The sequence below is a fragment of the Trachurus japonicus genome, chromosome 15 (genome assembly GCF_045865225.1).
Source record: "Trachurus japonicus isolate A0001 chromosome 15, Traja_1.0".
NCBI lineage: Eukaryota > Metazoa > Chordata > Actinopteri > Carangiformes > Carangidae > Trachurus > Trachurus japonicus.
In genome coordinates, this window is record NC_140921.1 from 2,225,107 (window position 1) to 2,237,028 (window position 11,922).

General features: G+C 41.1%; 1 protein-coding gene across 1 annotated transcript; it reads right to left on the bottom strand.

Moving 5' to 3' along the window:
* Positions 1-1,584: 1,584 nt before the first annotated feature.
* fgfbp3 (fibroblast growth factor binding protein 3) lies at positions 1,585-9,683 on the bottom strand. The gene is made up of 3 exons (XM_085801004.1): positions 9,612-9,683; positions 4,081-4,366; positions 1,585-2,109 (listed from the first exon to the last, which is right to left on the bottom strand). The coding sequence occupies exons 2-3, from the start codon at positions 4,359-4,361 to the stop codon at positions 1,680-1,682; spliced, it is 711 nt and encodes a 236-aa protein (XP_085657130.1). The 5' UTR covers positions 4,362-4,366; positions 9,612-9,683; the 3' UTR covers positions 1,585-1,679.
* Between the last annotated feature and the right edge of the window lie 2,239 nt (positions 9,684-11,922).

An 11,922-nucleotide genomic window follows, 5' to 3' on the forward strand; every position in this document is an offset into this window, starting at 1 on the left:
TTCACTGATCAGTGATCACACCAACACTCGTTGTTTATGTCAATGGTTTTGTTTTTATTGTGAAACTCCACAGCGTTAACACACAAACACATCACAGCACTTTGATTTTTATTTTTCCTTTTTTATACAAAGTTTATAGAAAATATTAGAAACTGATCTACTGATCCTAATCTTCACTGATTGTTTTTATTGATTGGTTAATCTGTTACAACGTTAACACAACTCCACTGAATCTACACAACGAACCTACAGCTACACACACACAGATACGACTGATTGGTCGATCGGTTTCAGATCAGATTTAGATTTATTTTTATTTTTATTTCTGGCTCCAGAACTCGACAGGTTTAGTTTTTATTCCTGCTGCTTCTGGTTCTGATTGAAAAATTTGATTGTTTTCATTGACCTCATGACTAGAGCACTGGAAGAGAGAGTAAAGACACCACCATTGACTCCCGTGGTAAGCCTCATGCGCCCCGAGTGGCAGGATATGGGTATTGCAAAAGCGCCCAGCAAACTCATTCACTCCAATGTATGTGTGTTGCCCACTTGCTTGTAAATTGATGAAAACGGCCGTGTTTTTGTTTTTAGGTGTCTTGGTCATATCAAATTATACTTATAATTTGTTAATTACAAAATGTAGATTGAAACATAAATGTAGACAACAGTTTTTTTTGTTTTTTTTTTACTCATCTATGTGTTAATGTTTATCTGTAAAGGATCCTCAATGATGCTATTAACGTGGGTGATCTATAAATGTCCTTAAATCATTGAAAACACCACACTGCTCATTCACCAACAATGCAGAGATGTCAGTTCTTGGGCGCTTTACTTGAATAGGTGTTCATAAGATTGACATAACAGCTGTCATAAACATCAATAAATACTTCTGACAGCTGTGGTTAAGTGTCATTCGGTAAGTTATGTCACTTTTGATGCAAAGTTGACATTATTTGAGATGTTCCTTGACATAAAGACAATTTAAAGGGACGAGGAGTTTTGGAAAAGCGAAGTGTTTTCACACTACATTTATGAGCCTCCGCACCGTGAAATTCTTTGACCGGCGCAAGACAGACTCATGTTTTCATTCATCAAGAATTAAAGTCAGAGGTTGGAAGACGATCACATACCGTCGTAGTTCCCACCATAAACGGAGATTCATACGGCGTTATTCTCATGACTCGCCACGAAACCGAAAGTAAAGAAACGCTGGTCGGCTCGACCAGCATTTCCACCACCGCTAATAATAACAAAATAACCATAGAGACAAAACCATAGATTTATCGAAAAAGGGCCCAATAACAAGTGGTAACGGAGATTCATCCACATTAATATGAGACTTTTTTATAACCAAATAGAAACTCCTTGTTGTCCCTTTAAACTGTCATAGCAGACCTAACTGCCAAACTTTAAAAATTATGTCAAGTTCTCATAACAAGGAACATCTCAAATAATGTCAACTTTGAATCAAAAGTGACATAACTCACCAAATGTCATGGTTATGACAGTTTTATGTCAACCTTATGAATACCTAATCAAGTAAAGTGTTACCCAGTACCCATATTCCTCCACCAGGAGGCGCTTCCATTGGACCGATGCGTGTCGTTACTCTCTCTTATTCCAGGTCTCTAGCTCTGACATCACCGAGGCTCCGCCCCCTCCGTCGCCATGACTTCCCATCAACCCTCAAAGAACTTGACGAAGAAGGAGCAGACGGCGTGGAAGCCCTCGCTGCAGTAGCTCTGCACCGGCTCCATGTCGTTCATCACTCCCTCCTCCTCCTCAGTCCTCTCCTCCCTCTTCCTCTTCTCCTCTTCCTCCTCCTCCTCCTCCTCCTTCTTCTTCTTCTTCTCCACCTTGTCTCCGGCCGCTCCTTTCTTCTTTCCCGCCTCCTTCCCTCCCTTCCGGTCGTCCTCGCCGCTGCGCGTGGCGAGCTTCATGTGGGCCTCGGCCGGGGCCTTCTTGCAGGTCTTGGCCTTCAGGACCTTCTCGCCCTCGCAGGCGTTCAGCCTCTTCTTCAGCTTCCCCACCAGCTGCTTCCAGTACTGGCTGGACTTGACGCCGTAGGCCTGGCACAGGTCCGGCTTCCCCGCGTAGCGGCACCAATACCTGGAGGAGACGCAGAGGTGATGTAGAGTTAAAGAGGAGCTATGCAGGATCTGAAGTGATAGTTCACCCAAAATTGAAATGTCACTCATTATCTCCTCCCCCTCATGTGGACTAAGGGCTGGGAGAAGTTTCAGAGTCCTCCGTGGCTTCTCTGAGTTACAGGGGGTCTCGGCGTAGCAGTGCATGTCCATATAACGGTTGCAAATGGATACCAACTGTCTTCGTAACAAAAAGACACACCAAAAAACATCCAAATACCTCCATGCTGCTCGTATGTAATGTCCCTCTTGTATTGAAGCCCCGAAATGCAAAATTGTCCCGAAGAAAATTAAATAAGTCTATATTACAAGCTTGTTTTGTAGTGGAAGCTTCTCGAAGCTCCTCTTCCCGGTTCGTCCAAATTGGACGAACCGGGAAGAGGAGCTTCCGCTACAAACAAGCTTGAAATATAGACTTATTTAATTTTTTGCTTCAATACAAGAGGGACATTACATACGAGCAGCATGGAGGTATTTGGATGTTTTTTGGTGTGTCTTTTTGTTACGAAGACAGTTGGTATCCATTGACAACCGTTATATGGACATGCACTGCTACGCCGAGACCCCCTGTAACTCAGAGAAGCCACGGAGGACTCTGAAACTTCTCCCAGCCCTTAGTCCACATGAGGGGGAGGAGATAATGAGTGAAATTTCAATTTTGGGTGAACTATCCCTTTAAACAGCTTTGGAGTAACTGTGATGATTTAATAAATGGCTAAAAGGGATAGTTCAACATTTTGGCAAACTGGCCCATTGCCATAATCCCTATAGTCATAGCAGTAGGTTCGTTACCTTTAATTGTCGGTGCAAGCTATTTTTAGAACGGCGGAGCAGAGCCGTGAGCTGCTCAGAGCTACGCTACGGAGGCTCATTATGGGATTTCTTGGTTTCCCTCATCATCAAACTCATCAAATACACAATCCAACAACTCCACAACGCTCTGGTGGACAAGTTGTGAGCTGCACATTCACCACGCTATGAGATAATAACACAACGTTACCACACAGAGTTGTTTTAGAGGGAAATACAGAGACTGTTGATGAAAAACTGTCCCTGAAGGCAACGAGCATCAGCGTGCATCTGGTGTCTCCTCCTCTGTGTCTCTAACCCTCCTCTCCTCCATGTGCATTTATTTTCAATGAAGCCGGCAAAAAATCAATAAATGGAGCAGTGAATAATGTTATATAACATATACAATGTTACGACGTGTGTATTTGTGTAGTCGTAACCATCACAAGGTTGCCGGTTACGGGGCGCGTTACGTTTGTGTGGCGGTGTCGCCATGGAGACGAGAGCTGGGACACCGGGTCGGAGGCTCTGATCTTACAAGGTTGGTTGGTTTTCAGCCAAATCAAATAGACTGAAAAACTCATTCATAACACAAGCCATTATCCAACTTAATTCAAATACTAAACAGTTATGATTCACTCTTATTTTTATTTTTTTATACCTCGATTGTATGGAACAGCTCCCAGTTTGCCCTCTGGGGTACTGCCATTCAATGTTGTTCAATGTTGTGTAGAGTTTGTGTAGATGTGCTCTATATGTTCTGTGTTTTTTGTCCTTCTGCAACATGAATTTCGCTTTGGGGACAATAAAGTTGAAAGTTGAAAGAGACGCTAGGTGGAAGGCAGAGAGAGCTCCATTCTCCCTGGAACTAGTTACAAGTCATGTAGTTAACTATCACAACTGTCACAATTAGTTTTAATGAAGGTAAAAATGTAGCATAGCCACAGGAGAAATCCTGCTTAGTTCCTCTTTAACATAACTTTCCAAACTTTGTAAAAGGTTGTTGCTCTGTGTTTGTTGTGAATAGATCGGCGTCATGTTGTCCGATACCGATCCAGCTATTTGGTCAATATATCTGGGCCGATATCTGATGTGAATATGTGATAGGTGCATCTCCAGTCTACATGATGTGTCCTGTCCTCACCTGTGTGAGTCTCCCAGTGTCTCGGTGCTGCAGTTGACCAGCAGGCTGACCAGGCCTTCGCCCGACGTCTGCCAGACGCAGCGATGTCCCTCCTTGGTGCTCAGCTCTCCTGAACTGGGCACCGAGCGGTTCCTGGGCCTCTTGGCCGCCGGTGGCGCGGAGGACGGGGGCTCGCGGGGTTTGTCTGGTCGTCCCTGACCCGGCTGCCGCTTGGCCTCGGCCTCGAGGACCGGGACGAGGAGGAGGAGGAGGAGGAGGAAGCTGCACGGAAGGACGCTCATGTCGGCTGCAGATGGACAGACACACGGACAGAGTAGAACAGGAAGTCATTTTCAGATTCACATCGATTTGGTTCAAGACCCAACAAACATCACTTCTCATGCAACTTAAAGGAGAATTCTGGTCATTTTTGACCCCTAAATCGTTGTCCTGATGGTCACCCAGGGTTGGTTGGAGCAAAAAGAGTTACCATGGCTACCCGGCGCTAGGGATACACTGCAGAAACTCAAATATCTTACCAAGAATATTTGTCTTATTTCTAGTCAAAATGTAATTTCTAGTCAGACCAAATCTCATTTTACTTAAAATAAGACTCATCACATAAAAAGCAGCTTGTTTTAGACACTTTTTACTTCTTTCAAGCAGATTTTCACTTGAAATAAGTAGAAAAATCTGATAGTGGAGGAAGTTTTTCTTTCTTATTACAAGCACAAAAAACCTGCTTTCACTGACAGATTTTTCTACTTATTTCAAGTGAAAAATTTGTTTGAAACAAGTGAAAATGATCTAAAAACAAGTTAATTTTTAGGTGATGAGACTTATTTTAAGTGGAATGGGATTAGTTCTGACTAGAAATGAGACATTTTGACAAGAAATAAGAAAAATATTCTTAGAAAGATTTTGAGTTTTTGCAGTGTAGCCACAACGCTAACCCATGGGGGCAATTCTTTCAACCACAACAAACACTCAAAAAATAATCAAATATCTCTGGTACATGACTGGAATCCTTAGAGACACCACTGAACTCATATAGTGTACAGTAGAAACAGTAGAAACAGTAGAAACTTTGTGTTTCTGCATGTAGCCACTCACCTCAGATAGCCCAACTCTGAAACATCCCAGAAAGACATTACTATCCCATCACAGAGCGCCTGCTCTCCCCGCCACAGAAACACTTTGTCCTTGTTGTGATGATTTCTGTACAAAAATAAACGGTGGAGCAGTGCAGTGGTGATGTCCAAAATATCTCTGACCGTTTAGTTTTGTAAAGAACCCATCGACATTACTATCCGATCACAGGCGCTCTGTGATGGGATAGTAATGTATTTCCAGGATGTTTCAGAGTTCGGCTATCTGAGGTGAGTGGCTACATGCAAAAACACAAAGTTTCTACTGTTTCTACTCTACACTATATGAGTTCAGTGGTGTCTCTAAGGATTCCAGTCATGTACCAGATATCTGATTGTTGAAGAGTGTTTGTTGTGGTTGAAAGAATTGCCCCCATGGGTTAGCATTGTGGCTATGGCTATCGCTAGCGCCGGCCGGGTAGCCATGGTAACTCGGGTTTGCCTGCATCAATTTTAGCCGCGTTTTTTTTTTCGCTCCAACCAACACTGGGTGACCATCAGGACAACGATTTAGGGGTCAAAAATGACCGGAATTCTCCTTTAATGTCTTTAATGCCGTTCATTCGATACTTGTCATGCGCGCCCTTCAAAACATCCCCAGATGGACATAACTTGGACCCATCACCTCTTCAGTGTATTCTGGCGGCCAAGGTCTCGAGTGCAAGGAACAACCACAACGCAAAACTCATCAATACTCTTGTATATGGCACGAAAAACTATTCTTAAGTTCTGGATTCATAAAGACACTCCTACATTGGACGATTGGTACAAAGAGGTAATGAGTATAATCCCTTTGGAAAAACTGACTTATAGCCTTCATGATAACTTGGAGGGTTTTACAAAGGTATGGCAACTGGTTTTAGATGCTGTGGATCCCTCTGGACTGAGCTTTAATATCCCTCACTGAGTGACATAACATGGATGACTCTGGTGCATTTATGTGTTTATGTATATGTATGTTTGTAAGCTGTTACTTGCTCTTGTTATGTTTATTCATAACTGTTGAGTAGCTTATGCTACAGAAAAATGCATGATTCTGTGGAAACCATATGTAAAGGACAATATGTGCCCTGATTGAACCTTAATAAAAAGAAAAAACAAAAAAAAACATCCCCAGAGCTGCTGCGTTTCCCATCATGCAGCAGCTCAGGAGTCTTTTGTCCTTCGACCTCTGTTGCCTGTTGAATGGAGGATTATTAGTGCAGAGGAACCTCCCTTTAGTCCAGAGAAAGTGTTTTTCTCAGGCAGAGTGAGACCTCCTGTCTGATCAGACCAGCTCTGTGTCACCCTCAAAGTGTGAAATATATCAGATGATGAAATTTTAATGATCCCTGCACACACAGAAAGTGTGTCAGACTCAGAGCTGCTGCGTCTCTGTTTAATTTGAATTAATCACATTATTTTCTGACTGAACTGAACTGGTTCTCGTCCTCTGATGTGACGGCTGAAGTTTTCAAAGCTTCACTTTCCCCCGAGTGGCAAAGACACACGACGCACGAGTGTTAAATGTTGAAAAGATGGACAATGAACGCAAGGGGAGGGGGTAGTAGGAGGGAGGAGGGGGGTAGGTGGGGGGGCGTGAGTGGCTGTCAGCAGCTCATTGAAAACCAGCCAAGCGTCAGAAACACTCCCCCAAGAAGAAGAAGAGGACGAGTCGCCGTCTGACAGAAAAGGAAACTTTAAGATCTTAGGAAACAGTGAGCGTGAGAGTGAACATTTTATAACATTAAAAACAAACCCATTCTTTTAAAAAATGTAAATACCTAAAAATAAAAACACTCCCATACAACACTGCTGCTAATTCAACTTAACCGTCTTGCTAATCGACGTTAACACGGATTGATTGTGTGTATCTGTGGCAACCAACCAGCCAATAATAGGTCCAGTTCTCTTTAAAGTATTTATTCAATGCATATTATTCGGGTTGCAACATGTAATTTAACTTAATAAGTGAATCAAATTGATGTGTGGATGTAAATGTCTCTCAAAAAGCATAGTTTCAATCACGCGAGAGGTTTTGTTAATTATACTGAATCCACCGGGAATACTGGATCCTGATTGGCTGCAGGGCGTCAGGTGATGGTTTAATTTAATATACTGTAAACACAGGAAATAATTCAAACTAATGTTCATGTTTCTCAGGGTTTGTTTCTAAATCTTTACAAGTTTTATCGTCCGTTCTGTCGCCTGCTCACCTGTATCTGAGTCAGTCCACCTTAACTGCAGCTCAGTGGTCTAACTTAAGGGAGACCTGGTACTTTACATTTCTATTCTGTGACTCCAGCTGGGGAAAATAAATCCTCCTTTATCTCAAAGTGCCAGTTTATGAAGCTCTGAGTAAATCAGACCTCCTTAAGAAGCCTCCTTAAAAACCCCACTGTCTTCTGATTGGACGAACATTCAGTAAAATCAGTGGCATGTGTTTACATTTTTATTCATGATAAGTTATATCGAATTAAAATGTCTCATTGAAACAGTAAAATGCAATTAAATGTCATGAATATTGACAAAAAGTCATACAAATTATTATAACTATTGTCATATTTACCATTTGTTGGTAGATTGGATCAAATGTTTGCTAAGAAGCTAACTCAACTTGGCTGGTGTTCGTATGGCTCAGTGGGTTCGATTCAGTGCAAAAACGAATGGAAACACCTTAAATCTATTGATCATAAAACAGCGTGTGACGTCATTACACACAGGATGTTTTAGAGATGGAAACGCACTTTCAGCAGCTTCATACACAATAATACTTTTAGCGATCTTCAGATAATTTGATTGACAAGTGGATGGAAACATGGTTTAAAGTCAATAGGACACTGCTTTCTACAATATCTGTCAAATACTGTAGTATATATGGTCATTATTAAAATATAGCATATGACAGGAAGTATTGTGTATTGATATTTGATATTATTGAGTATTGGCCCAGTAACTTATGACTAAAACTAATAAACAGAAGATGATTGAGTAGAAACGTATTAAATCCGTCCAATCTGAATCTGATCCACACAAACAAAGAGACAAATGTCTCCGATCTTAAAATATGACGTCCATCATGTTTATGTTACAACTTCACTCATGATGTGACGTCATTATTTATTTATTTACCTTTATTTAACCAGGAACCAGAAGTCTCTTTTTCAAGGGAAGCATGATGCATTAAAATGATGAGAAAAACAAACTTTCCCAGTAAAATAATATTCTGCTGTGAAGTAAAACTGCTTTGTTGTTTATTTGTCTGCTGGAAAATGGTAATAACACAACAATTACATTATAATATATAATATAAATTCATATAATATAACTCCAGTAGGCTTGGAGCCGACAACCATATAAGGAGATCTGTGACATGGTGATGTCAGAAGTAATGAAACCTGGTGTTTTTTTGTTTTTTTTATACTTTTACAGACATTTCCTTGATTATTTAAAACTTTCATTTGGACACTTTACATTATAAATAGATAAATAATAGAATAAGTAACAGGAGGCCTTTAGATCAATGATGGATATTGATCAGCAGTCTGAGCTTCATCCTTCTATAGCAGCTCGTTGTGCATTAACACGTTTATTAACTAGTTTTCCATTGTTTATGAAATGCAACACTGCAAAGACTCAAATATCTTACCAAGAATATTTATCTTATTTCTAGTCAAAATGTCATTTCTAGTCAAAACTAATCTAATTCTACTTAAAATAAGACTCATCACATAAAAATGTGCTTGTTTTTAGACACTTTCAAGCGTATTTCCACTTTAAATAAGTAGTAAAATCTGATAGTGGAGCAAGTTTTTCTTTCTTATTACAAGCACAAAAAACTAGCTTTCACTGGCAGATTTTTCTACTTATTTCAAGTGAAAATCTGTTTGAAATAATTAAAAACTGTCTGAAAGCAAGCTACTTGTTATGTGTCGAGTCTTATTTTAAGTGTAAAGAGATTAGTTTTGACTAGAAATTAGACATTTGGACAAGAAATAAGACAAATATTCTTGGAAAGATTTTGAGTTTTTGCAGTAAAATAAGCTTTACTGTAAGTGGCCGATGTTCAGCAAAGTTAAAAAGGTTTTAAGGTGGTTTTCAGGAGGTTTTTAAGGCGGTCTGAGGTGATGGTCTGGATAAAGAGTTTAGATCAGGATGTAGAGTGAAGTAGGTTTCTGTCTCCGATCATAAACAAAGACCAGAGCACCAAAACAAACATAATCCCTCAACCCCCCCTCCCTCTTCCCTCCTCTCCTCCATCCAAACCCTCCTCCCCTCATCAATAAGTCATGACAATAAAACAACAACATCAACACAACTGAGTCTGTTTCGAAGATGAAGCTCGGCTTGTGTTTGTGTGTTTGTGTTGGAGTTGTTGTTGAGTGTTGTAGAGTGTTGTTGAGCCGAGGCCCGGTGCTCTCTTACCATGTGACGCTCCGCCGCCGCTCCGAGTCGCTGTGGAGATGAGATGAGGGGGCCACAAACACCGGGATAAGAGAGGAGGAGGAGGAGGAGGAGGAGGAGGATAAAGGAGGAGGAGGAGGATAAAGGAGGAGGAGGAGGAGGAGGAGGAGGATAAAGGAGGAGGAGGAGGATAAAGGAAGAGGAGGAGGGAGTTCAGGGAATAAGGAGACGATACGAGGAACTGCCCACCCCAAAAAAAACACCCCCTTCTCACTAAACCCCATGGATGTGTGTGTGAGGACAATGGACACTTGCCAGGGTGTGTGTGTGTGTGTGTGTGTGTGACACCTCGAGGGTTTGGATGCTTCAGTGTCACTCAACAAAACAAAACACGTCTTTGTTCGTCTGGAAACTGCAGGAACTCGTCAGCTGCTGCTGCCGCTGCTCAGTCCATCACATCTATATAATAAACCAATATACAAACCAATATGCAAATCAATATGCAAATCAATATCAATCAATATATCAATAGATTTGACTCAGAACAGATTCTGGTTTTATTTTGCTTCTTATTAAACAAATGTTCAGCTCGGCAGGTCAAAACTGAGCCGAGTGGTTTTTAAAGAATAACTGATGTCATTCATCATTTTCCACCGACAGACACTTTACTACAGTTACATAAAATGATAATTCATTCAATTAATACGTCTTTTTATTTCTTAAAAAGAATGAAATAATCAAGGAAGTTTGTTGGTAGTGCATCGACAGCGAGATTTCAGTAGAACAAAACAACAATTAAACAGGAAATAGATCAATAATCAAACATCCAAGTGCCTTCTTACAAACAAAACTCATTTAATTTAATGATTGTTGATTGTTGCTGTCAGCATGATTAATATATCTGAATACTGTAGTTTTAGATCAAAATCCAGACTTTATTTCTGGAGGAGTCGATGATTAGAAATGTTGAAAAACACAGGTGACAGGAAGTGACAAAGACCCCGGCTCCTCCCCCTTTTACCCATCAGCACTAATGTTTAATGTTTAATGTCTTCATCCTTCATCCCTTCATCCAAGGGGAACTGTAAAAGTCAGTATTTCGCACATTATTAACCAACTGCACGTGAATGATCAATCAGTTGAACAGAACGTTAATTCAACTTTCTCCTTAAATCTGCTTCATGCTTCTGCATCGACTCGTTGTTGTGCGACTCACTGCGTAGCGGACCAATCACAGGCCTTTGCAGTCTGCATCGCCTCGACGTGCAGTTACAGTTTTTTGACTTGATGCAGAACAGGGCTGTCGATCTTCCCCCATCAGATTTGAACGCTTCTTATGTTAAATATTCAAATTATATTCAAATTTATAATGTCTTTTTTAGCTCATTATATTCACCTATACTAGCTTATTATTACGTCCCATGTCATCCACTAAAGGTGCATTGCAACCAAATCTGTTTTGTAACATTTGCAACACACTTAAAGCAGAAGTAAGTGATATATTTGTGTTAATATAAGTCTTAAATAGTTATATCTTCCGACAGCAATCACTTACATAGAGTGTTTGGTCTGAAACACGGGTCTGTCAGTCACTCTGCTCTGCTCTGAGCCCAGGAGAAAACTTTTCTCGTATCCTACAGTTTTTATCCAATGAGGAGAGAGAACGGCATGCAGGGCTGTGTGTGCAGCCAAGGGACGCCGTGAATGTGGTGACGTAGGGACGAGGACTGTTATGGTGCGTTCAAGGAAACTCGTATTTTTCCGACCGTGAAGTCGTACCAGTTCAATCTGGTACGAGTTCACCGGTCGGAAGTTACGAGTGGCCGTTATAGTGACTTTCACCGGTAAAACAGGTCGGAGAAACACGAGTGGGTTGCCTGGAACGCTACAAAGTCGTAAGTTGTGACTTGAAGCTGTAATTTACGGTTTCAAAAGCCTGCCTGGAACGCAGCATTAGCCAAAACGACCGGACCGCTTACTTCTGCTTTAAAGGTACAATATGTAAGAATGTGGCCAAAAACGGTTAGCCTACTGCAGTCAAAATCAAAACACAGTGATCTGGTTTTTCCTCCCAGTCGTAGCGGCAGCTCAGTGGAAGCAGACTGAGGCTGAAACGCCGCTGACACAGCCGTGACTGGGAGAGAGGGCTAGGTGGCGCAACATGTAAACACGAAAATTCAAAACATAAACATGATTTGCAGTCTGCAAAAAAAGATTTTTAATGCGAATACTCTCTGGCTGTACTATTGTTGTTGGTGAGTTCATCATGTTATATGAACATTATTCCTGAGTCTCTGTGACATATTAGGAAGATTTTACGGCCAGTTGCTTT